At 39.6% G+C, this 26,900-nt stretch overlaps 1 protein-coding gene across 1 annotated transcript; it reads left to right on the top strand.

The window, feature by feature from the left end:
• Positions 1-15,020: 15,020 nt before the first annotated feature.
• Positions 15,021-26,540, top strand: LOC129449817 (putative C-type lectin domain family 20 member A). The gene is made up of 6 exons (XM_055212198.2): positions 15,021-15,054; positions 15,195-15,258; positions 22,726-23,097; positions 23,192-23,527; positions 23,621-23,712; positions 25,511-26,540. Exons 2-6 carry the CDS (start codon positions 15,222-15,224, stop codon positions 25,652-25,654), a joined length of 981 nt encoding a protein of 326 aa, XP_055068173.2. The 5' UTR covers positions 15,021-15,054; positions 15,195-15,221; the 3' UTR covers positions 25,655-26,540.
• Positions 26,541-26,900: the final 360 nt, after the last annotated feature.

Below are 26,900 nucleotides of genomic sequence, written 5' to 3'. Positions count from 1 at the left end.
TGAGAGTGTTTGGAGGGCTCAAACGAACTAGATGTGAAAACACCCTTACATATCCGTGCATAAATTTAGAGGAATATTCATATATTTAAATATTGAGTAGATTGTGGTCCCTTCTTGTCTAGCGATGTGTGTTTATATTTAAAACTAAATAAACAGTTTGTCTTTATAAAAGCTCTGTTACATTTCAGTTTATTGAGTTTGCTCATGTGAATTTTGGTTGGAGAGCTTCAGGAAAGATCACGTGATTTCTGGTCAGGGAACATACTGTATTGAGCACCGATGCTTACTGGGTTTTTGCGTTGCATTGTGGGATTTTTAGGGAAAGAAAGTTATAATGCACTGGAAGGATTTTACGATTGAGACAGCCCTTAAAATGGCCGACTCCCTGATCAGTGCCCTGACTACTGAACAAGGGAGCTGATTGAGACACAGCCATTCACTGTCAATTCCACTAAATGTAGAAAACTTCATGTAGTGCATTCAGTGCAACGCAACATCACTGTGTGTAAAAGAGATTAAATTGATTTCTGCAGTATATATTATTGTGTCTCTGTTAATAACAGATCATGCAATGTAAACTGTATGTTCTGCATAAAGTAATCTGATTATTATAAATAGAGATCATTAAAACAGAAACGTTAACATCTTCAATAAATTTAAAAGCAGAAAAGATAATAACCCCCATCAGCTCTTCTCTTATGATGAGAACAAGACTTCTGTAATGAGTCCTCACTGTGTTGGCCCTGTGTTTCTGTCTGTTCTTCTTCTTCTTCTTCGAGCTTCTTCTTCTTCTTCTTTTTGGTTTTTAATGGTGGCTCTTCTTTTAGCTTATTGTCGGCTCGCATTCTTAAAAGAGCATTACCCATCTACTGTGGGTAATGGATCAGAGACACCATAATCCATCCCCCAGACCATTCAGGACTCATGCTTTCGATATTGCTGCATGTTCCAGCTTGTTTCTGTCTGTTGTTTTCCCTCCTGTTCTATTGTAGCTCCGCCCCCTTGTTTTTTTTTACCATGGACACTCATTGTTTCACTCATTACCTCTTGTTTATTGTCTTAGTGATTCATTGTCTCTGCTTTGTGATTGGTTCTTGTCATGCATACATACCCAGTTAATTCATTTCCTGTTTGTCAGTCAATGTTGGATGTATTTCTGCGTGTTTTCCTGCCTTATGTTCCTGTAACCCTTTTTTGGAATTTAAAAGCTGTATTTGGATCCTCATCTTGCCTTTGCCACATTCCAACCGTGACAACTTTAGTTTTAAAATCTGGAAGCACCTAAAGACACATAAAACAAACTCTGATGTCGTGAATCTGAAACAGAGATTAAAACAGATTAAAAACAAGACTAAATGTATGCAGGGATTTACAGAAACAAACAATGAAACAACCCTAACACAACCCTTTACAAACCATTATTGAATCCAGTGTACAAACTCTAGACATCTAAACTGAAGTACAATTCGATTCTTGGAGAAAAATGATTTGGCTGTAAACGGTATGATTATCATGTGTTGGTTCTTTAAAGTGACATCATTTGTGTGTTTTGCATTCAACTCATTTACGTCTAAAGTGACACACAAGGTCATTAGTTTGCATAAAGTAAATCTTAAGATTTGTTTTTTTAATGATTTTGCATAAAACTGCCAGGCTCAACACCAGAGGACACATGTGTCTATTACTCATAAACTCTTCAGAAAGAATTAGTTCACTTCATACTTTACTCCAACACATAATATAATACTCTTTACTCCACTACATTTCATAAATACAAGTTTTTGTTTTACATTAAATACTTATTCAAAATCTTTACTTGAGTAAAAGTAGATATTTTTGTAAATTAAGAGTAAAAGTAGATATTTAATGTAATTAGGTATTAAATGCTTACGTGTGCTGCTACCTTGTCGTGGTGGGATTGCTTGTGTGCCTCCGTGACCGAGGCTATATAAGGGGGAATACCCTCAGTAGGTTCAGCCATGCCGGGCAGGTTTTTAGAGTAGAGGCCAGACAAAAAGCAGCAACTGGCCCTCCAGGTTGGGGGTTGGGCTCCAGTTAGAGAAACATTGACAAATAAAAAACAAAATCACACTCCTGGCCAAAGAAGATGCCCCCGCAATGGGGACTATGACCAGTGGCGTAGCAAGTCAGTCCCGGGCCCATATGCAAAAAAATTTACGGGCCCCCTTAAGCCAAAGCCCCCCCCCCAACCTTGCCCGTTGCCCCTGTTAACTGTGGCGCGCAGGTCAACATATACTTTTAATAAGGTAGTCAAATATTTTTACTTTACTTTTTTACTAAAGGGTAGATTTAAATAAAGAAAAACTTAATGTAATAAACTATAATAATAATAAAATAATAAATGCAAACAAGAGATGACAGAGAAATTAGACATTACAGAGAAATAAGAAATCACTACACATGATATGCATACAAAAATATATTTCTTGCGGCCACAAATAAAAATTAAATTGAAAAAAAAAATGTATCAAAAGCTGGGGCGGGCCCAGGGCCGGGCCCCCTATTGGCCCGGGCCCATTTGCACGTGCATACCCTGCATGCCCAGACGCTACGCCACTGACTATGACGCTTACCAGCCAAACCAGCAAGGACACTGGTAAGCTGACACACCTTCTGACGCCAAGGAAACCCATTCTCGTGGGGACATGAAACATCAGAACTATGTTCCAGGCTGGTAAGGCTGCAACCATTGCTAAGGAAATGGAGCGCTATAAACTCTCAGTCCTGGGCCTGACAGAAACAAGATGGACGCAGTCGGGCGAGGTCAAATTGACCAGTGGTCAGTCTATTATCTATTATGGACATGAAGAGGAGGCAGCTAATCATATGGAGGGAGTGGCCATCCTGATGACGAAAGGTATTAGGAAGGCCCTAACTGCATGGAAACCACCTACTCCGTAGTACTGGAGCTAGGGATCTTACGATCCTGATGGAGGACTTTTTACGCCAAGATTTGGAGGACAACATGAAGGATATGAGGCGATAATGGGTAAACATGGAGTGGGGACTATGAATGAAAATGGTGAGATGTTTGTTGAGACCTGTATTTTCCCACAAGACAATCCACAAAACAACCTGGGTGTCACCAGACCATATCCCAGAAAACCAAATCGACCACATCTGTATCAATAAAAAGTTCAGAAGAACTATGGAAGATGTCAGGGCAAGACGAGGGGCAGATGCAGCCTCCGATAATCATCTGCTGTTAGGGAAATTCAAGTTAAGGCCAAAAAGATATCAGCGAGCAAAGTGTCGAAGAGCGAAATATAACAATAATTACCTCAGCAATTCCCAAGTGATGAAGCAGTTTAAGGATATTCTGTCAAAGAAAAACACAGAGATACAGCTTGGAAAAGTAGTGGCTCAAAAGGAGTATAACCATTGCCACAAAAAAGTGCAGTAGAGCATTAGGAGGGATAAGAGATCACAGATAGACAGGCTCGCAAAGGAGGCAGAACTCGCGGCATCTCTAAGAAACATGAAAGAACTCTATAACATTACAAGAAAATTTTCTGGGACATATCAACATAGTAACAAACCGATCATGGACAAGAATGGCCAACTGCTTTCAATCATGGAAGACCAGCTCAACAGATGGGTAGAGCGCTTCTAAGAGGTTCTTAACAGACCACCACCAGCACAAAGGCCACACATTCCTATAACCAGGATACCATTAAACATCAAGTGTGACAGACCAACTCAAATTGAAATAAGAGCGGCAAACAAACAATTGAAAACCGGCAAAGCTGCTGGCCCTGACAATATTCCACCTGAAGCACTTAAAACTGATATAAATACATCTATAGACATGATCTACAGCCTCTTTGGGAGAATTTGGTAGGAGGAGAAGACACCCACAGAATGGGCAGAGGGGCACATAGTGAAACTACCAAAAAAGGGTGATCTAAAGAAGTGCAACAACTACAAAGGGATTACACTACTTTCAGTGCCCAGTAAGGTCTTTAATCGGGTCATCCTCAATCGCCTTCGGGATATTGTAGACAAGAAGCTCCGGGACCAGCAAGCAGGATTCAGGAAAGACCGCTCATGCACAGATCACATAGCAACACTACGCATTATCATTGAACAGTCTATTGAATGGAACACGTCCCTGTATATGAACTTCATTGACTTTGACAACACTTTTGATAGCTTAGACCGGACAACACTATGGCAACTATACTATGGTATCCCACCAAGATCATAAACCTTATCAAGAACTCATATGATGGCACTGTATGTAAAGTTATGCATGCAGGCCAGCTTTTCCAAAGCTTCGAGGTCAAGACGGGTGTCAAACAGGGATGTCTTCTCTCACCATTCCACTTCCTTCTTGGACCATGAGGGAAACAACTGACGGGAAGAGAAATTGAATTCAGTGGACAATCTGGGAGCAGCGAGATGATCTGGAATTTGCAAATGATATAGTTCTCCTCTCACATACACAAATGCAAGACAAGACAGACAGACTTTCACAAACTGCAATAAAACTTGGTCTCACTCCTAATACAACAAAAACACAAGTGATTAAGATCCACTCTAAAAATAGACATCCCATTTACCTGAACAGCACTCCCCTAAAGGAGGTAGAAGCCTTCACCTACCTAGGCAGTGTAGTGGACACCAACGGAGGCAGGTAATGCTGAACAACAAAACACATAACACACAGGCTACAAACACCTGCCTCAGAAGGATATTAAACATCTGGTGGAAAGACAAAGTCAGCAATGTGGACCTATGGAAAAGGACAAGCCAAGACCCCATAGACTTACAAATCCAAAAGAGGAAGTGGAGTTGGATTGGACACACCCTGAGACAGCCTGCCACAAACAGCCCCGCCGCTCCCATAACGCGCATCACGTGCTGTGCGTAGGGCACCACGTCCTGAGGGGGCACCAAAAATAATAGCCTAATGAAAAAAAATTTGAATGCTCAAATTATTTCATTAGCCTATAAAAATATTATTAGGCCCTTTTTATCCATGTATATGTTACAAAAAAGGGGGAACGAGATAATTTAATGGCTCTAGTCTAGAAAGTATGCCCCCCCAGCCTTTGATTGTCCATGCCGGTTGATCGCGCGGGCGCCTGACGAAGTTTGACAGAGGCCGTTTCTCAATCCGAAGGCTGCAGCCTCCAGAGGTCGCATTTATAGGCTGCATACGTCATCAAAACTTTCTTATTTCGTAATATTAACAATTATAAAGTTAACTATTATTCTTAGTTAATCGTAAATTGTTGTAATATGCTTATTCAATTCAATTCAATTCAATTCAATTTTATTTATATAGCGCTTTTCACAAGTGTTAATTGTTGCAAAGCAGCTTTACATGAGAAGATGTAGAGGAGAACACAGAAAATCAATAGATAATATAAGAAGTAGAGAAAGCGGTTAAACCGTACAAGCGAGCATATTAATAAAGTAACGTATACTGTAAAGTGCTAAATTAAGCCAAAGTTGGCTGACTCTCCCTGGGATTAAAAACCCTCTAGGAAAAAAAACCCAATGGGAAAAAGTCCTAGAAGGACAAAAACCCTTGGGAGGAATTAATATATATTTATATATATATATATATATAGAAACGGTAGGGTTAGGAGGCGGGTAAGCGAATTAAACTGGTTTAGCCGGTGGTCGTTGGTCGGGCATCGGCTGGTCATCACGTTGAAGGACAGCCAGTGGATCAGTGATGCAATGATCTTCACAGCAACCGGAACTGGGTCTGTTTGTCTCATGGTCCTCGTGGTTGAGGACGAGACAGGGAGAGAAAAACAGAATTCTATTAGCGTAGGGGCCGTTCGCATGCAATGCAGGTGTCAAACATTATAGTGGTTCAAGTCGGCTCGGTTCCAGACAGGCTAACTATTGCGGCAATAGTATATTACCCATATGAGGTATGTGAGTGCTTTGTTCTGGACAAACTAACTACTGCGGGAAATGTACATTTACTGGACATTTTATGTGAATGCTTTGTTAAAGAAGAATGTCTTAAGTTTAGATTTAAATTGATCGACTGTGTCTGATACTCGAACATTGTTTGGTAAATCATTCCAGAGCTTAGGGGCTAAGTAGGAAAAGGATCTACCACCTTTAGACACTTTTGATATTCTAGGGATAATTAAGTGACCAGAATTTTGTGAGCGCAGTTTACGTGATGGATTGTATTCTGATAGTAGTTCTTTAATATACGAAGGCGCTAGGCCATTTAAGGCTTTGTAGGTGATTAGTAATATTTTAAATTGTATACGATATTTAACTGGTAGCCAGTGTAAAGATGCCAGAATTGGACTGATGTGGTCATACTTTTTAGATCGAGTAAGCACTCTTGCGGCGGCGTTTTGAACCAGCTGTAGCTTGTTTACCTGATTTGCATGGCATCCCCCGAGTAACGAGTTACAATAGTCTATTCTAGAGGTCATAAAAGCATGTATAAGCTTTTCTGCGTCTGATGCAGACAGCATATGGCGTATTTTTGAGATATTTCTAAGATGGAAGAATGCTGTGCGGCAGATGTTGGCGATATGACTATCAAAAGATAGATTGCTGTCGAACATTACGCCTAAATTCTTAACCGTGGAAGATGGCACCACCGTGCAGCCATCTATGGGCAACTTGTAATCTGACATATTATGTTTGTAGCGATTCGGTTCAATAATAAGTATCTCTGTTTTATTGGAGTTTAGCATAAGAAAGTTTTGTGCCATCCAGTCCCTAATATCACTAATGCAGTCTGTTAGCTTAGAAAACTGGTGGGTTTCGCTAGGATGCGACGAGATGTAAAGCTGGGTATCATCCGCATAGCAGTGAAAACTTATGTTATGTTTCCTGATAATGTCTCCTAGAGGTAACATATATAACGAGAATAGGATAGGGCCTAGAACTGATCCCTGAGGTATGCCGTATTTAACGGGGGAGTGATATGACTCTTCCTCATTTACATAAACAAAGTGATATCGATTGGTTAGATACGATCTGAACCAGGCTAACGCCTGACCACTGATGCCAACATAGTTTTCTAGTCTATTGAGTAAGATTGTGTGATCTATTGTGTCAAAGGCTGCACTAAGGTCTAGTAATATAAGGATTGAGATTTCACCACGATCGGATGTTAATAGGAGGTCATTTGTAACTCTAAGCAGCGCTGTCTCTGTGCTATGGTGGGGCCTGAATCCTGATTGGAACTTTTCATATGTATTATTATTCGCTATGAATGTGCGTAGCTGGCTTGCCACTACTTTTTCTGATATTTTAGAGAGAAATGGTAGGTTTGAGATAGGTCTAAAGTTATTAAGATCTCCCTGGTCAAGGTTTTGCTTTTTAATGAGCGGTCTAATAACTGCTAGTTTGAAAGCTGTTGGAACATATCCTAATTCTAGAGATGAGTTAAAGATATTAAGTACAGTGTCTGACACTACATGAAATACCTCTTTTAGTAATTTTGTGGGAACGGGGTCTAGTATACAGGACGATGATTTGGATGACGTTACTAGTTTAGAGAGCTCTTCTATTGTAGTAGGATTAAATGACTCAAGATGTTCGTTTGGTAATCTAGTGGAAAATGTACTATTGGGTAGAGTGATGGCTGCTTGCATAGTTTCTATGTTTTCCCTAATAAACATAATTTTGTTAGTAAAGAAGTTCATGAAGTCGTTACTATTGTGTTGGAGTTTACTACTGGTTTCTGTTTGTTCTTTGTTTCTAGTCAGTTTCGCAACTGTGCTAAATAGAAAACGAGGGTTGTTATGATTTTCTTTAATAAGCGTACTGAGATAGGTAGATCTGGCAGTTTTAATGGCCTGTCTGTAGTGTTGAACACTCTCTTTCCATGCTGAACGCCATACCTCTAACTTTGTGCTTCGGTAATTTCTTTCCATTTTTCTAGCTACTTTTTTAAGGGCTGCAGTATGATGGTCATACCATGGAGCTGGCGGTTTTTCTTTGATTCTCTTTTTTCGAATGGGAGCAACGTCATCCAACGTGCTAGAGCAGACGTTGTTCAGGTTTTCTATTATAATATCTAGATCTTCACGATTATCTGCTACATGTTTCATTTGGGACAGGTCTGGAAGAGTGCTAATAAAGCTATCTTTAGTGGTGGAAATTATTGTTCTGGCTAATCTGTAGCATGTTGTAGACTGAGCGGTCCTATCTAGAAGTATTGTACATGACACAAGGCAATGGTCTGAAACGGCATCGCTCTGGGGTGATATTTCGATGTCATTAATATTGAGTCCGAGTGACAGAATTAAGTCTAGTGTGTGATTACGAGTATGCGTGGGCCCTGACACGTTTTGTTTAATGCCGAGAGAATTTAGAACATCCATAAACGCACGTCCTAATGCATCTTTTGGATTATCCACATGGATATTAAAATCACCAACGATAAGAGCTTTATCTACAGTGACTGTAAGCTCAGATAGGAAGTCTGCTATTTCTTTAAGAAAATCTGTGTGGTGGCCTGGAGGCCTATATATGGTAGCTAAAATGAACGAAAGTCGTTTGTTGTTGCGATCAGTTATTTCCATATTTAACAGTATTATTTCAAACGAATTAAATTTTAGGTTGGATTTATGGTTTACTTTGAATATTTTATTGTATATTGTAGCTACACCACCCCCTCTCCCTATTAGACGAGGAACATGTTTATAATAATAGTCTTGTGGGGTGGATTCGTTTAAACTGGTGTAATCGTCTGCTTTAAGCCAGGTTTCTGTTAAACAGAGTGCATCTAAGTTTTGGTCAGTAATTATTTCATTGATAATTGGTTCTTTGTTGGTAAGTGATCTAATGTTAAGAAGGCCGAATTTTAACATTTGAGTTTCATCTGTTAATGTATTATGTTCTAGTTTTATGTTAATAAGATTTGTGCGAGACGAGGTAAACGGTGCTCTGTATTTATTTGTTCGAGGAACAGACACAGTCGAGATGTGTTGGTACTCTGTTAAAAAAGGCTCTACATTATGACTTGCTAATGTAATGTTCAGTTAACTGAAATAAAGCTTGACGACGTATGCAGCCTGCATATGCGACCTCGCACAGGCTGCAGCTTTCGGATATAGAAACGGCCAGTCAGAAGGCAACTTTTGGAAATGTCCCCGAAAAGACAGCAGGAGTCAGTATCGGAAAAAAAGAAGAAACTGCGGGATGATGCCCGTGCATTACTTGCAGGTAAGTCTATCATGTTTAATCATTCACTTCTAAATAAGGGAAATGCGCAAGGGCTGCAGCTGTAGCTGCTGCTAATCGTAATGCGCCTCGAACTTGCTGTGCTGATATTAATGTTTAGCAAACTATGTTGTTATAATTTATAACTTCAGTGCAAGCTAAATTGAGAAACATTACTGTAAAACATTACCTATGCATATGCATTTTACAAATAACTGGCGCAGTTTTTACTTTCTTTACTACGTTTCTTTAGATATTGAGCGGTAGTTTATTTTGTGGTTTATTTTGACGTGACGGTGGTTAATACTTTCTCAGTAAAAGTTAATGTTAGCAGTCAGTGCACATGTTACAATTCATCACTGTTAAATATATAAAAATATAAAACGTCATGATATGAAGCAAACATTACTGTGACACTTAGTTCTCTTAATATCTTTGTTTTATTTAAGAATGTTGAGTATTTTTGTTTACTTATTGATGTTTATTTAATGTAATTTATTTAAAGTGACATTGTACTTGGGAAAAACATGTCTGGATTATTTTGATAATTTAAGTTTGGTAATTTTTCTGTTTTGCTGTTTGCACTTTCAAATGTGTAGTGGGTGTTGGCTAAAGTTGTGAAGATTTTACTTTCTGCTATTGAGTTATATGTTTGGCAATAAAAAATTAAACTGGCAAAAACAAACGTTTTTTTTTCTTAGGGTCGGGGTGGGGGACATTATAAAGGAATTATGCTTAGGGCACCAAAATGGCTAGCAGCGGCACTGGCCACAAACATCACCCGACAAGCCCTGAAATGGAACCCCCAAGGGAAAAGGAAACAAGGTCGCCCCAGGAACACCTGGAGAAGAAGTTTAGAGGCAGAAATGTTAAAGTGTGGGCTCAACTGGGGAAAGCTTGAGCGAAAAGCTATAAACAGAGTGAAATGGAGGATATTTGTCAATGGCCTATGCACCCACGAGGAGCTACGGGCTTACTAGTAGTAGTAGATATTAAATGAAATAATTAGTAAAAAGTATGATGCATTCCCTTATATCATCACTTCATCCAGCCAACCATATGAACACAACTTTACTTTAGACATCTAATGGCAGAAAAAAAACTTTATAAAGGTTTCCATCTGAAGTCATATTATCTGAAGTCATTATTAGTATAGACATTATTTGTTAAAATCATCTGTAGCATTTACAAACACTTTCTCACACTCATCATAATTATTTAAGATCAATTTAGTCTAGATTTTATGTATCATTGGTTAAATCTGAATAATGGGAAACACTGTACAGTATGTATGATCAGACTGGACTGCTGTGCAACATCCTGACAAATGTAAATCACGGGACTCAATGTTCAGTTAAGCTCAATGTTAAACAAGGTCATTAGTTTGCATGAAGTAAAGATTTTCTTTGTGATTTTGCATCTGCTGAATATTATACAAATAACCTTTAGCTCCATTAGGGATCAATATGAGAAGTCTGAAAGCCCAATATAAAAACATTTGATGTCTTGGAATCTCGTTTAAAAACAAATGGATTGAAAATCGCGAATTAAACAAATATTTTATACCATAAACTTTTGAACTAAAGTGATTTGTATAACGGTCATTATAGTATTATTTGGCTTGGTAATGGTTTTTTATAACTGCATAATTTGTCTTTTAACTTTGATCCTCAATGTTGATACACTGTAAAAAAAATATATTTAAAAAAATTCTGGAAACTGACTCAACATATTGCTTTCAAATAATTCTCCCCAAACAAAAATATGTATTGTGGTAATTAAAACTTAATGAATTGGGGTAAAAAATATATATATATTCACAGAACATATTAAACTCTGCTCAGCCAATTTATTGTCTTAAATGAAAAATCTGAGTTGTGAAAGTGTATGGGAATGCACCTGAAATTAATTGGCTTCAGTGTGGGTGCGCGGGAGTTGATGATCAACATTTTCTACAATAAAGTTATGGTAAGTACTTAAATATTTACATTTAAGTCATTTTTAAGTATTTTTAAAATAAATTTCTAGTTAAACTGAGTGAAAATCTGAATAATTACAGCACACAAACAAAAAGCATATGATATGTTTTCTCCTCAGTGTAACGCACCGAGCAACGCTTCATTTAGTGAGGAAATGGCAAGGTCACTACAACTTTCACAGTGAGTATATAATATTTGTATTTCTTATATAAAATATTTGTGTGAAAACTGTTAGCTTTTTCGAGATTTAGGTGCATTTTTTTATTAAGAGTTGTGCACGCCGCGCCCAGACTCGTGCACACATAGACATGAAAGGCTGCTTGCAACCTGCACCTTTCTATAGAGAAATTGTCGTGTTTTTTAAATAAATGAATATATTACGAGTGTAGGGGCATCTGTATTTGGCCTGGACTTCACGAAACGAGTGCATTGTTTACATGTATTCGACTGCATGCAGCACTGCGCAGACAAATCAACCTATGACATCAAAGTTCCGCGAGAGCCATTCAAAAGCTTATATCTCGCGTTACATTGATCTCATGTGCCAATCGATTTGCGCAGCGCATGCTGCCATCGTAATCTTGCATCAGGAAATCCACGAGGGGTAGATACCGCACAAAACGGACGAGATGTTTAAATAATCAGCGCGTTGACTGTACTGTAAGTAATCGAATATAAAACCAACATGAGGAAGCGCTTAACATTAGTACAGGTTTGCTTGAACAATTCGCCCATCCCTTAGAAAATTAACCATAGTTTTACTATTGTAGTGTTGGATAACCATATAACCACACACTTTACCATAGTCTCACTAAAGGATATTTTCAGTGAAACTGTAGTAATAAAAAATTTCCAATACCAAAATAACTGTACTTCTATATTAAAACTGTTTTATTTTCATAATATTAAACAGCAATATAGCTAAGAACAGACGTTTTTCAGAGTGTTCAGAAGTTTAACCCTCTGGGGTCTAAGGGGTTTTTAGGGCCTTGGGGAAGTTTTGACATGCACTGACATTTGTGCGTTTTTTAGTTGCTTAAAAACATATTAATGGCAAAAGTCTCATAACACTGCGTTCAGCACAAACTGGGCTACAATATTATATGATCAACATGTATGTACATGTTTGTATTTTTGAGAGAAAAATGTTTATGCATATGTTATATTTTTTGAAAAAGCAAAATTTTTAAGTCACTGATATAAGTCCACAACACTCATTCTAAACATGTTTTCCCAAGACTTTTGTAAACACAATCTAGTAGTCTAGAGTTTTTTCTTCAAAATTATCTGAAAATCATCCGGCCTGGTCATTCACATAAAACAATATATTGATTTACAATTTCTAAGACACATTTGCTTGGGAAAGGCTGTATGCGTGGAGGCGGGAAAGCTCCTGAATAATCAGTAATTGACAGCTGAGAAACAAAAGAGTTGAATAATGAGCCACATAATGAGCCTTGTAGGGATGTTCAACAGGAATGTAACTTTCTCTGTAGTAAAACCATGATAAGGTTTACTTGGGAATTTATAACAAAAAATCTATATATAGTATAATGTGTGTGTATATATATAGAAATATTTTCTATTAATTTCACAAGTATACATTTATAAACCATAGTAATCATAGTAAAGTGTTTGGCCATCGTAAAAATGAACAGAGGGTTAGTGTTTGGTTGGCCAGCGAGAGTTTTAATAAGAACTGCCTATCGTTGTCTGGACTCTTATTTGTGTTTTTGTAATCATTATAGTAGAAACACAACAAGGGACAAGCGTGATAAACTTATCAATGTTTGTTTACAGCCGCCGGCATTACTCCCTCACGTGTTGATCATGAAAGCAGTATGTATGCACACGCGAATGATCCTGTGTTTAATAAACTTGCTGTGTGGAGATATGTGCTTAGATGCAACTAAATAAGGATTGTACTGTTTGCAATCACGCATTTTATAAGAATAACAAAAAGCGTGTCAAATTGCCTGACTCGTGTGTTTGTCTATGTGCGTTCCCGTCGCGTGAACTGTTTGACGGAAGAACAAAGAAAACACTCGCATCTGGAGATACTGACACACATACGCAAGTAAATAAGGATTTAGATGTCATGTTTTGGTGCACTCGGATGAAAAAACAAGGAATGGAGAGACTGGATTGTGAATTGCATATCATTGACTGCAGGAGGCACGAGTTATGCGTATGGATGTCTCTGTTCATTCACTTCAATGGTGCGGGGGTGTGGCGATCTCATCTCATTACAGATAAACAGGTAACAGGAGAGACGTTTTTCTGAAAGGACTTCACTGAGGGAGAGAGAACAAAACGCGCATCATGTTTATTTTCTTAATTTTGTGAAAAGCACAACATTCTGTTTTTATTGGGAGTGGACAGAAAAAAAACTAGACACTTTAACGTTTTAAATGATGTATAAATCATGTGTGTATGTCCAAAATCAGCAGAGTTATCTAAGTCTCTTTGCGGAGTGATTGAAAAATAAAGAGCTTGCGGCGCCCGCGCCGCAGTCGACCCCAGAGTGTTAAACTTTGAGGATATTCTTATTGATCTGGTTTTATTTATTACATTGGCTTCATTTGGTACATGTACACTCAGTGATACTTTTTTTACTTCTTACAGAGTACTGAGGCTTTGGAGATTTACACACGTGACATGAAAATGGGAATTCATGAAACACTGAGCAGTTTCTGATCCATTTCCAGATTAATTTCCAGTGAGCAGGTTGTGCTGGAAAATTTGTGAGACTTTATGCCTTTAATTTGTCGAATGTTTTAGGTGTTTAATGTTTAAACCGTTATGAGGCATTGTTTAAATGTTTTAAATGTTTAAAGTAGTTTCATAAGCTCTTACTTCATGTGAGAATGTTAAATTCAAGTGAAATTGTGATTACATTGGGTGAGGAACCCTCCCCACTTGTATATTGGTGTTTTGGAGATATTTGTAAAATATCTTTTCTAAACTTTTTTTTATTAAAAATAATTATTTTTTAATGTCTACTGTGCAATTGTATGTAGACCATTTATGTATGTTTAAAAATGAATAAAATGTTACAAAATAGTTTTAGTGTTTCTTTTTCTATTAGGACAACGGGAAATAAACAGATCAGCATGGTTCCTTACCAATATAATTTTACCAATATACATTTCAGATGCTACCACATTTTTAAAAAGTTAATTGGGCAAAAGACATGGTTTCTTATTTTTTATTGGCTCAATTTGTTATTTCACATTGAGCTAATGTTTAAAGATTTGTTGCCACAATTGATAAAATTCAATTCACAGAAAATCTATTGGCTATTGAAAAATATCAATGTTACCGGTCACTAGAAAATGTTGAGTTAGGGAGGCATTTTTTTACAGTGAAACTGTAGTACTAGGACTTTTCTTATCAACAGGTGTATACTAAACCGCTCGATGTAAATGAACAAATAATCTGCCTTTAAAATATTCTATCAGAAGTTTTTATCACAACAGCTCCAAAGAATTGACTAAATTGACTGTATTTGCTCCTAAAAAACATTCAGGTGTCACAGAAAGAGCGTCAGACTGTGATCTGATACTGTAGCTCACAGCTCATTGGACCCAACAACCCAAACATACAACGATTTCACACTAGTTTACTTTTATAAATGATAAATGATAAATTGTAGTATACAAGTGATGTAATTTGTATATTTTGGATATTTTTTGACACTTGTACAAAATAAAAAACACAATTTAAATAAATTAATAAGAGGCAAATGATGGAAACATTTAAAAGAAACATATGGGCGGGGCTTGAACTAAAGGAACATGTAAAGCACTTTGCATTTATGACTGTGAAATTTCCCTTTTAATGTAGCAAAGCCTTTTAAACCAAACTAACAACAAGACGACTCAGTTTAAAGGTACGGCGACATTTCATCAGTCCTCTGAGACTCCTGTCCATTGTCATGAGTTTCTAGAATATAGATTATAAATCAACATTTGCTTAGTAATCTCAAGACACTTTTTTGTTTGAATTTATTGTAATTATTATTTTCTTCAGTGAAAATCCACTGGCAGCTGGAATAAAATGAAGCAACTGTGTCTCTATATCTTATCTTTCTCAGGTAAGCAGAAACAATTAAATTAAACTTATAAGATTAACAGATTTTTTGCTATGCAGTGATATTTAAGTGATATTCATTTTAAATGAACAAGATATCAGATGCAAAACCCTCTAAGTGTGTCTGACATGTTTCTCTTGTAAATTAGAATTTTATTCTTAATTAAGAAAGATTTACTGGGATTTAAAGCAAAAGTATTTGATGCACTAATAAAACGTGTCAAGAGCATACGAGTCATATCATTAAACGCATCATGCATTACATTTTTAAGGAGGCACAGTGTAATCATGTAATTTCAATTATTAATGTACATGAATAGAAAACATTAACCTTTTTTAGGGCATATTCTCATGCACTACACAGACAAAAAAGATAAGAAGAGTTTAGGAGTTTGAATAGGCACGATGCCACTGATTATACCATTTTTGACCGAGTTGGCATTTAGCGGCATGTTTATGCATCCAAGCTCATCATTCAGATACTCTTCAAAGTATATTGTAATTGATCTCCTATTTGAGAATCAGGGGGGGGTATTACAGAAACTTTCTATCTTAGGTCTTAAATTAAGATATGATGTGTTAAGTTAAGATTTTTCACAAATTCATATTACAGAAGCAAATCTTAAATTGATTTAGGATTCTCATCTTATCTCACCAAAACTTATCTCATCTCTAGTTGGGAAATCCCAAATCGCTTAATCATGTTCGGCTATCAACTGTCATGTCTGTTACCAAGCAACCAGCAATACGTGAGCTGCTGCTACAGTAAACAAAAGAATTGTCCTTTTAATTTCAATGGGCCAGAAAAATACATTTTATTAAATTCATAGTAATCATAGTCTGTGTTTTTTGTATTAGTGTTTTAGCACATCATTTATCAGTTACCATTCACTTTAAACATTTAGCAAACATTAGACAAAAATTAAAAAAATATTCTTCCTAAGTGCTAGGATACTATTTGTACATTTCAACATTTGATAGAGACATGACAAGAAATAGATGCTGAGTCAAGTGTGTACTGTATTCACTATAATCCCATTAAGTGTTAACTGTTAAGAGTTAAGATAACTGTTTTTTAATAATGAGGGATGACAGAAATTGAAAGATCGCTCCACTAGTGAGAAACATTGTGATTATGTGAATGTGTGAAGGTAAAAAAACATTCAAAGAGTAATCCAAAAATAAACATTGATGTTTTTCATCCTCCACTTTGTTAAAAATGTAATGTCATTCTCCCGCAGCTCTATCATAATGTGATTATTTCAGCTGACTCTCATTAAAGTTTTAAGTTGGGACACCTGTGAGGTTACCCTAAAGTTAAGAGATGTTTTGTCAAGTTAGGATGCTTCTGTAATACAACTTTCCTATCTGCAGTTAAGATAAGATAATGCATTTAGGAACATCATTCTGTAATAGCTTTTGTCTTAAATGAGGTCCTAACTGAAATTACCATGGTTACCAAACAGTTAAGATAAGATTTTAAAGTTAGGACTTTTCTGTAATACGCCCCCTGAAGTTTAAGATTCAAGGATGTCAATCTATATAAAAAAGAAATGTGAGTTGTGAGAGGTCACTGCAACTGAAGAAAGCACATATAAACAGAAAGGCTGCGTTTTAAGTTTGCAGTGTTTTTGTATTTGGTTGTGTAAAAGAATAAAGCCTGAACGTTATGGGTTTGGGGGGGGTGCCAATATTAGGGTTTAAAATGACATATTCAGATATCAGCCGGTATTCGTAAAACAACTTGGTTCCCTTTCAGTCGGTCACTACGACGTTACGTCGTGACCGATGAATTGGGAACGTGCCTCGCGGGACCAATCTACTTCCAGAACAACTTACACGCCAATAAACTTGGCATGCAGATATTTGCATCTGACGGCACCGCCCCGCCGCTCGGGTATTTAAACGAGGATCAGGTGCAATATCATTAGCTCTTTCGCTTCGAAAGCTGGCAGTAATCTGCTCACGAGAAGCTACACTCTCTGCTCTTTGGAGAACTCTGTGTGTTTGATTTGGTTGGGCAAATGCATTTCAGCGGAGGCTCGCGGGTGTTCCACCTCTCTTTTTAATTTTTTTGACTTTTTTTCTCACTCTTAGTTGAGTGTGTGCATAGCCGTTCTCCTGTGTGCTTCATCAACATCAGCACATTAAAAGAGTGTTTCCGCTAAAAGAGTATTGTTTAAAGTATTGTCTTTTTAAAGACAGCATTCACTCGCACTGAGGTGGGAGCGTCTTTTTAAAGATGTCTTTCCGTCCGTGTTTCTGAATGCGGCAAATGGATGGGTCCCTGGGTGGCCACGATCGTTCTCTCTTGTGCGCAAGAGTGCATGCTGAGGCTGCGTTCAGGGAGGGTTCATACTTCTAAGAGAGCGTGACCCTCTTGGATGGCGGAGACGGGTTTCGTACCCCTGGGATCGTCACCCCCCCCCCTTTTTCCGTTGCGGAGCCCCGTTTAAGGTGCGGTGGCAAAACTCCGGAATGCTTATCTTTGTATATACAGTGCTGAATCGGTTAGCTGGTTTGTCCAGTGACTGTCAGCACTCCCATCCGCAGCCAGAGGTACCGTTAGAGACGGGTGGCGTGTGTTCTACGCGCTCTCGTCCTCTTTCAGTTCTCACGAGGATTCTATGTCTGCTCGTCCTCTTTCAGTTCTCACGAGGATTCTATGTCTGTCACAGCATTGGAGAGGGGGTTGTCTATTCGGTCACCGACTCAGACCCACTCCCGCCTTCGGGTAGGGTAGGGGCTCCCGTGCTCGACCCAGAGTGGCGGCCGTGTACGCTTGGGCGCATGGAGACTGTATGTGTGGAGTGGAGAACTCCTCCCTCACCCTCACCTTCCCGCCTAGATGATTGGCACTTCGGGACAGCAAGAACAGCCCCAACCTTCTGTGCCTTTCTTTCCCGAGGTGCATGTTGGTTGACACAGTCGTGGAAAACTTGTTTTCCTCCCGGAACCAACCGTTCAGCCATGACCTCTCACCTCTTCTAAAGGCGGGGCCACTAAGGGTTACACTGCTCCAAGAGACCAGCCACCCTTCCTTAACATACCCATGGGCTTGTGGGAGGCGGCCTCTGCCGTGCGCGCCATGGCGTTGCTGCAGGTCCGCCAGGCTAAGGCATTGAAGGATCTGCACAGGTGAGGTCACGGTCCGGCAGCTAAAGAACCCTGTGTGGCTCTGACCTAGCGCTACGAACGACTTAGGTTCACTGCACATCCCATCGGACGTGCTATGCCCACCCCGGTGGTCCAGGAACGCAATCTCTGATTGTGTCTTGCGGGCATTAAGTAGGTCGTTAATAATCGTCTCCTAATGCTCCATTTTAGACCAGCCATTTCGGCACCGCGTCTGAGAGGGTCCAAGAATTCTCAGCCACTCTAGAGCAGACTGAGGCATCGTGCCACGTCGGAGCCTAGCTTTCCCCTCTGTTACGTTAGTATATTGGTCTGCTTTTCGTCAAGTGCGTCCTGCTAAGGCTTTTTTCATTCCTCCATCCCGGCAGCTCTGAGGCACCTGTCGTAAGCAGTTCAACCTGCCCACTCAGCCTGCTACAGAGGTGGAAAATGAAACCAAGTGGCTCTGAGTCAGGCAACCTAAAGATGGAGAGGATCGCTCTTCAGGAGATGGTAAAAGCACCACTCCCCCCCGGAGGAAGGCCGGATGGGAAATCCTTGGTTTCGTTTTCTCTGTTTCGCCGGCTTCAGTCGGCACCCACTAAACCTCAAAGAGTGAATTCCTCCTCCTTCTCCAGGTCTCCGGAGGCACGTAGGAGTTTCGGACGGGCTCAAAACCCTATGTTCTCCTCTTCCTCATTTGCCAGTGGATGTGTCGAGCGTCCCGGGAAAACTACAAAGGAGCCCCCTTTGCTCAGCCTCCATCAGCGTTGTTGGGTGAGTGTTTCATTAAACACAACATCTCACAATGCAGCCAAAGAGCACGTGTCGTTGAGTTCCCTGTCTTGACTCGCCACGGGTACACATATTGTGCCATTAATTTCCTCTCGCTGAGTATCTGGGGGCCTGGTCAGAGCTTTCCAGCCCGTCACGTTGGCTTTTACGCACGATCCGTCTCTGTTATGCATTCAATTTGCTCTCTCCCCATGTCTTTACAAAAGTTGCGGATGGCGCACTGCAGCCCCTGAGAGAGAGCGGTGTTTACATTTTTACGTATAGACCGTTTCAGCAGTAACAACATAAACAAGGGCTGTTGCAGTCCGCACGTTACTTCCGGTAAACTCCGCTAAGAATAAATAACAACAAAGTTCTTTAAACATAGTTTATTTATATAACAAGCAAAAAACAACAACACATAGATTACCTAGGAAACCAAAATATTCGTTATTTTAGACGAGGCATAAGAGATCAGTTTAGCAACTAGTCAGACCATTTAAAAAAACGAAACCGGAAGTAAGGTTCGGATCCAGACGTCTATCACGTGCATCCGATTAAACCATCTATAGACGATTGGCTCATAATAGGTAAGTTCCGTCAGATGCTGTGCGCACACATAGATTGTGTACTTAAACACCTCGCCCATCTTGGTCTTCAGGTCAACTGGGAAAAGAGTAAACACTGAAACAATTTCAGAAACTTCTGGGGCATATGGCAGCAGTTGCGGCTATGACACTGCTCGGGCTGCTCCATATGAGATTGGCTTCACGACCGAGTCCAGAGGAGAGCGTGGCTCACCGGCTTTCACAGTATTATAATTACACAGAGATGCCATTTCACTTTCACCCAGTGGTCATACCCAGAATTTCTCAGGGTGAGGGTGCCACTGAGACAGGTCTCCAGGCATGCTATTGTTGGCACAGATGCCTCTACCACAGGGCGGGAAGCCACGTACGGCGGGCTCGTCACGTCGGGGGTCTGGTCGACACCCCAGCAACATTGGCATATAAATTGCCTCGAGCTGTGGACTGTATATCTTGCGCTTGTCCATTTCATTAACGGGATTCAAGGCAAAAGATGTAATAGTGCACACTGACAACAGTGCGCCTGTAGCGTATATCAATCACCAAGGCGTTTGCACTCTCGTCACCTGTCGCATCTCGCCCGTCATCTCCTCCTTTGGAGTCAGAAGAATCTGAGGTCTCTTCGTGCCATTCACATCTCAGGGTCGCTGAACACAGCAGCAGACGCGCTCTAACAAGCAGCGCACCCCCGCGAGTGGCGACTCCAGTCGGTTCAGCTGATTTGGAAACGTTTTGGCAGAGCACAGTTAGATCTGTTTGCTTCTCCAGAGACAACCCATCGTAGCCTGTTTTATTCATTAACCGAGGGAACACTCAGTGTGGATGCACTGGCACACAGCTGGCCACTGGGTTTTCCCCCAGTAAGCTTTATTGCGCAGACACTGTGCAAAGTCAGGGAGGATGAGGAGCGCATTCTATTAGGTGTGCCATACTGGACAACCAGGAATTGGTTTCCAGAGCTCACTCTCCTCACGACAGACACTCCCTGGCAGATTCCCCTGAGGAAGGACCATCTTTCTCAAGGAGGGGGCACATTATGGCACCCGCGCCCCGATCTGTGGAACCTCCATGTGTGGTCTCTGGACGGGGCGTGGAGGTTCTAGGTGATTTACCACACTCGGTATCTAACACCATCTCTGCAGTGCGAGTGGCGTCTACGAGACAGGCGAACACGCTACAATGGAATCTGTTCATTGACTGGTGTGCTTCTCAACAAGAAGGCCCAGAGAATGCTCAACCAGAGTTGTGCTTATTTATCTCCATTTATATCTGCGCACCCAGCACCCATAAATGGTAACCCAGTGGGTCAGCACGACCTGATTGTTAATTTTTTAAGAGGCGCACGAAGGCTGCATCCTTCTCGTCCTCCCTCTATTCCTCCTTGGGACCTGTCCGTGGTGCTGAAAGCCTTACTGGACGCTCCCTTTGAGCCTCTGCATTCTGTGAGTGTTTCTAATTATAAAAACTTTAACACTCCTTGCTTTGGCTTCGGTTAAGATGATAGGAGATCTTCATGCATTTTTTGGTCAACGATTCGTGCCTACAGTTCGGTCTTGCTGAATCCAGCATAACACTGAGACCCCGGCCCCGCTACGTGCCCAAAGTTCCCACTAATCCTTTCGGAGACCAAGTGGTGAACTTGGTAAACGCTGCCCCCGGAGGACGCAGACCCAGCCATGGCTTTATTATGTCCGGTGCGTGCGCTACGTATGTATGTAATTCGGACTCAAAGCTTAGAACCTCAGAACAGCTCTTTGTCTGTTACGGTGGTCAGCAGAAGGGGATTGCGTCACCAAGCAGAGGATGTCCCATCAGATTGTGGACACTATTACCCTTGCATATGAAAAGCAGGGTATTCCTTACCCTTTTAATCTGCGTGCACATTCTACGAGTGTGGCATCATCTTGTGCATAGGCTTGTGGTTCCTCGCTAACAGACACCGGCAGAGCTGCTTACATGTTCACTAGCTTTTACAGTGTTCATGTTGAGCTGGTATCCTCTCAGGTTCTTTGTTCCAATCAGTAAAGACCACTAGAGACTCGTGTCGGCTTGCAGCCTCTATTTTGGTGCGCAACCCCACCATTATGGAAGGTCGTTATAGCAAAAAGTCACAAAATAATGTTTTTCACTCCTCCACTGCCTTGACAGCTGATGTTGCAGAGCTTCTGCTGTCAGCCCCTCACTAGATGTTTCCATGTGAACCTGGGTTAGGTTAGGCACCCGCATTGCGCTTACTGTGGGTCTCTATGCGTGTATTTCTGTGGAAATTCTTACCACATTCCCCTAGCGGAGCACGCTCTGCGTTCCCCTAGTATGAAATACTACTAAGAGGGTTTTCACTTTAGTTTAAGCTCTCACGATGTCACCCATGTGGTAGACCCCCTAGAGGGTAGATCTGCAGTGTTCTAGTCCCGCCTGATGAGTTAGCTTCCCAGCTCGCCTAGTCACTGTCGTGGGTTAAGGAACAGGTAGTGACTGGCCTTCTGCAGTAAGCCTTAGCATCCGCCCCCCACATGGAGGCCGGAGGGGTTTTGCAGGCACTGGAAGGGTTCAGCTTCTGTGGCGCTATGGTAGGGTTTCCCAATTCGTTGGTCACGACGTGACGTCTCCGTTCCCTTCCTTCAGGGAAGGAGGGTTACATATGTAACTGAGACATTTTGCAAGTCAATTTAACCTACTATTTAAAGTTTTGGCTTGTGAAAAGTTGACATAACTGATAAAAACAAGTTGAAATTTAAGGTAAAGTAACATAAAATATGTGTTGCTTTGACAAATATGCTGCATATTTTTTACAGTGTGAACTTGAGGGTATTTGAAAACTAAATAACATGTTACATTGAGGACTTATAGACAAAATATGGACAGTTTACATACAATTTATTTTCAAAGAAACCTGCAAAAGACATACTTAAAAAAACTTTTATAAAGTCATGTATAAACTTTATTAAACACAAATAAAATATTTTAACACTACCTGTTTTGTGATCTATTATCAGGACTCTTATCTGTAGCTCTCTGTAAACATCGTGAGTTTATTCTGATCAAACAGTTAAAGACATGGACAGACGCACAAACTTACTGCAAAATCAATCACTTGGACCTGGCCACCATTCAAACTGCTGAAGATGAGACAAATGTACAAGAAGTAGCACTAAACAGTACGTTCACATCAGTCGCCTGGATTGGACTTTACGATAACATCAACAGCTGGAGATGGTCTTATCAGGATGAGAGCATTGATTTCTTAAAATGGTATCCCGGACAACCAGACAACTATGGTGCAGGAGAGGCATGTGTTACATTACATAATAGTGGAGATTGGTGTGATAGATACTGTACTAACACATACGCTTTTCTTTGTTTTGATGGTGAGTATAATTTGGTTCGACTGCACCTGTATTAAAATGTTGAATTTGTCTTGTCCTGCCATTAATGTGTTGACTTTAATTTTGATCTTTACAGTACTTAACAGCACGGTGGAATATTACTTAATGAAACAGCCAAAGACATGGAGCAATGCTCAACAATACTGCAAAGATCGATATACAGACCTGGTCACCATTAGAAATGAAACTGAAAATGAGCTGTTAAGAAATCTGATGTATGGGTATGGAGAGGTTTGGATCGGATTATTCAGGGATACATGGACGTGGTCAGATAAGTCCAATCTTTCTTCATCAAACCAACTGGCTGCTCAGTCTCTCAGTGGAGGAACTCAAAACTGTGCTACTAGAAATTATTATGGTTCCTTTCAAAATTGGGTTTGCTCTAGAATTTTTAACTTCTATTGCAATACTGGTAAGTCTGATCTCATCACTTAGGTTTATAGTATTTTTTTATGACTTTATTAGCTAAAATGTAACTGATACTGTGTTTGTGTGTGAACCCCAGTAAAGCTAAGAAGGCAGATTGTGAGGGTGCAGCTGAACTCCACTGTGGACAATATGAGTGATGTTCAACTGAAGACACTTGTGTTACAGAAGGTAAAAATAATGCACTGCTGAAATTCGACATGTTTGATCAGTAAGATGCTCTACGAAATGCTGCGTTATTTTCAACCCAGCATTGGGTCAAATATAAACACTTTCTGGGATAATGTAACCCAACAGCTGGTCTCGAACCAGCATTTTACACCTGCAGATAATCATGGATGTCTATAGCAGCGTAATATCAATGCTGGTAAATCAGATATAACACTTAAAACAATATGACACTTATTATGTTGAAAAATATTTAGTCAAGGTTAATGCTGTCATTTTAATTGTGGCTTGAAATCTAAAGAAAATAACACAAAATGAAGGCACAGAGAAGTAATTTCACACAATGGTTGGGTAGTTTAAATCTCTCTGGACATAGATGACACCTAAAACATTATGATCTGTCAAGAGCATAAACCCACAAGATTGTGTATCAAGTATGAAATGTGTATATGAAGAGTTCAGATGCAAAACCCTCTAAGTGCGTCTAACATGAACTTTTAATGGATTCTTACAACAAACTGGTATTTCTGAATGGCCTAATGCTGGGATTAAATGGATTTGATGCAAAAGTATTTGATGAACGTGTAATATGTCCAGGGTTTCCCGCAGAAAATTTGTTAGTTAAGATGGTAGGGTTGGGCGGGTGGTTGGGGCCGAGGGCGTGGAATTATAGGGGCGGGGCGGATGCGCTATGATGAAAATTAAAATATTTTAATAAAATAAATAAATAAAATATTTATTTTTTAAACACTCAAATAAAACTTAATTTTGAAGAAACTATGACAAAAAATGAACACATACTAGATTATTAATTAATTAAATGTTTTTACCTCTAACGAGAATAGCTGCGTGATGAAGTGAAACAAAAGGGTTAATAAACACAAACTAAAGCAGATGTTGTATAACGTTTGGTGAATGATGATAAATAGTGTGAAGACTGTAAAAACAGATTTTTTCCCACTATTAATTACATTATCTTAAAGGAGTGTAACTGCAAGAGCGCTCAACAATTATATCTAATCAACAGGCAGGTGAAACCTAGCTAGCAGGTTGCTCAAACAACAAAATCACCAGCTAACTTACTTTAAAATTGCAAGAACTATAGACTAATGCAATAACAGGCTTAAATAACCCCAAAACATAAGTCCACCTAGAGTTCTCGCGGACACGTATACCAACTGGCTATCCTCCAGACATGACGGACCACGTCCTATCTAATTTCGGCCATGTGGTGAAGCGCGTCTGCGCTATTCTCCGAGATATTTAGTTATCCTCTAGACCAGTGGTTCTCAACTCCAGTCCTCGGGACCCACTGCTCTGCACATTTTGGATGTCTCTCATATCTGACACACTCAGTTCAGTTCATGGAATCTATCCTAACGAGCTGATGATCTGAATCAGGTGTGTTAAATAAGGGAGACATCCAAAATGTGCAGAGCAGTGGGTCCCGAGGACTGGAGTTGAGAACCACTGCTCTAGACAGTGACGGTCCGAACCACGTCTTTCTCATTTCGGCCGTGTGACGTGCGTCCCCGCTCGCGGTGTGATGCGCGTATGCGCTATTCTCCAAGATGCACTTGACGGCCTTTTGTGCAGCATTTTTTTTTTTGGACGAGCTAGTTAAGGCGATAGGGTTTCCAAGCTTAGGCGGGCCGCCTTAACTGAAATATGCTGCGGGAAACCCTGATGTCCGGTTAATTTTCTCGTTTTTGGCGGAGGTGGTGTTGAGCGGCTTTTGGATTGGAGCTCCTCACATGTATAAATGTTCATATTTAATCAAAGTGTGTTTGTGTTTGTTAAGTTACAGGAGACTCTATCTGATCTGATGGTAGATGGTGAGCTTACACTGACGTGGAGGAAACAGCTGAATGGAAAAGTCTTTCAGAAGAGAATTGTTCCATCACCTGCTTATGTCAGCAATGTTTGCTATAACCAATTTTACTGAAGTTACATTTTTTTCCTGGGACAAATTTTTTTTATTTAGTTGGGAAATTAACATGTAGATATAATCTTTACTAGCAAACCTGTGGCTCAGATTCCTGTCTAGCTTTTATGTAAAAAATCTTTCTTATCATCTTTAAATATTGTGTGTAAATACTGTGATGGGTCAAAAAGAAAATGCCAACACATCTATTCCTGATACGAGTTAGTTTGGGGCTTATAAAATATTTTTGTCAGCTGAACCCCCTTGATGTAAATTATTCACGTAAGATACCCTCTGAGATATTAAAGGTATTGCAGAGGATTTTCTTTTTCCTGGTGGATCATCAAGACTATTGGTCCTCCTAGTTGTCAATCAAGAGTGTTGCGCAATTGCATTTTTAAATAAAAATGGAGAAGGCGGTTCTTTTCTAAAATTTGAGAAAATCCTCCGCTATACCTTTAAGTAAATATTTTTATAATGTAATATCACAGTTGCATGTTGAAATTTAAAAACATAGACTTTTCATCGGTTTTAAACGTTTTATCAGTAGTATTTTACATAGTTATTGTTATCATTACCTGTTATTAGACCTTTATATGGTTTATGTATGGTTTCTATTCCTTATATTTCTTTTATCTGGTACAAAAACAAATCCTGTTCTCCAGTTTTCAGATATATTGTAGTGTTGCATATTTGGGATTAGTTTTTAAATAGTTATTTAAATGTTAATGATTTTTATCAACTAATGAAGCCTCTGCAACTCCCTTGCGAACCAGCAGGGGTTTGCGAATCTCAGTTTGGTCAATGTTGGTTTAGGGCATACAAATCTGGGAAGCCAATTGTGAATAAAATAAACAATGAAGAATTCAGTGTTTTTGAGAAATTCATTTGAAATAAACATCTATAAGAATAAAAATAAGTTAATTCATTCATGTCATTAACAGACACAAATTATCCTCACCACAGTCCTAATAAATATAAAACAAATAGAAAGCAGCGGACCGAAAGAACAAATAAAACTTAACGGACTGCTCACCCCAGAATCAACACTTAAAAGCTCCCATAACAAAGAGTGTTTCTGCTCATCTCATGTTAATCTTGAGTACATATAAAGCAGTATTATATCCTTTATAGTCTCAGCCTCAGACGTCACGCCCACAAACAATTGGCTAAACGTCTGATGTTTTTCGTACACTTTTCTGGAAACCCTGTGAGAATGTTAAAGTCGTCTTTGATTGGTGGAAAAAAATGGATTTCCAGGAGACGC

Source organism: Misgurnus anguillicaudatus, chromosome 21, assembly GCF_027580225.2.
Source record: "Misgurnus anguillicaudatus chromosome 21, ASM2758022v2, whole genome shotgun sequence".
NCBI classification, from domain to species: Eukaryota; Metazoa; Chordata; class Actinopteri; order Cypriniformes; family Cobitidae; genus Misgurnus; species Misgurnus anguillicaudatus.
The sequence above is the reverse complement of the archived record's forward strand: the minus strand, read 5'-3'. Positions and strand labels throughout refer to the sequence as shown.

Coding starts and splice junctions, on each gene's coding strand:
- LOC129449817 (XM_055212198.2), top strand. CDS start 15,222: ATGAAGCAACTGTGTCTCTATATCTTATCTTTCTCAG. Junction 15,259..22,725: donor CTATATCTTATCTTTCTCAG/GTAAGCAGAAAC, acceptor ATCTATTATCAG/GACTCTTATCTGTAGCTCTC. Junction 23,098..23,191: donor CGCTTTTCTTTGTTTTGATG/GTGAGTATAATT, acceptor TGATCTTTACAG/TACTTAACAGCACGGTGGAA.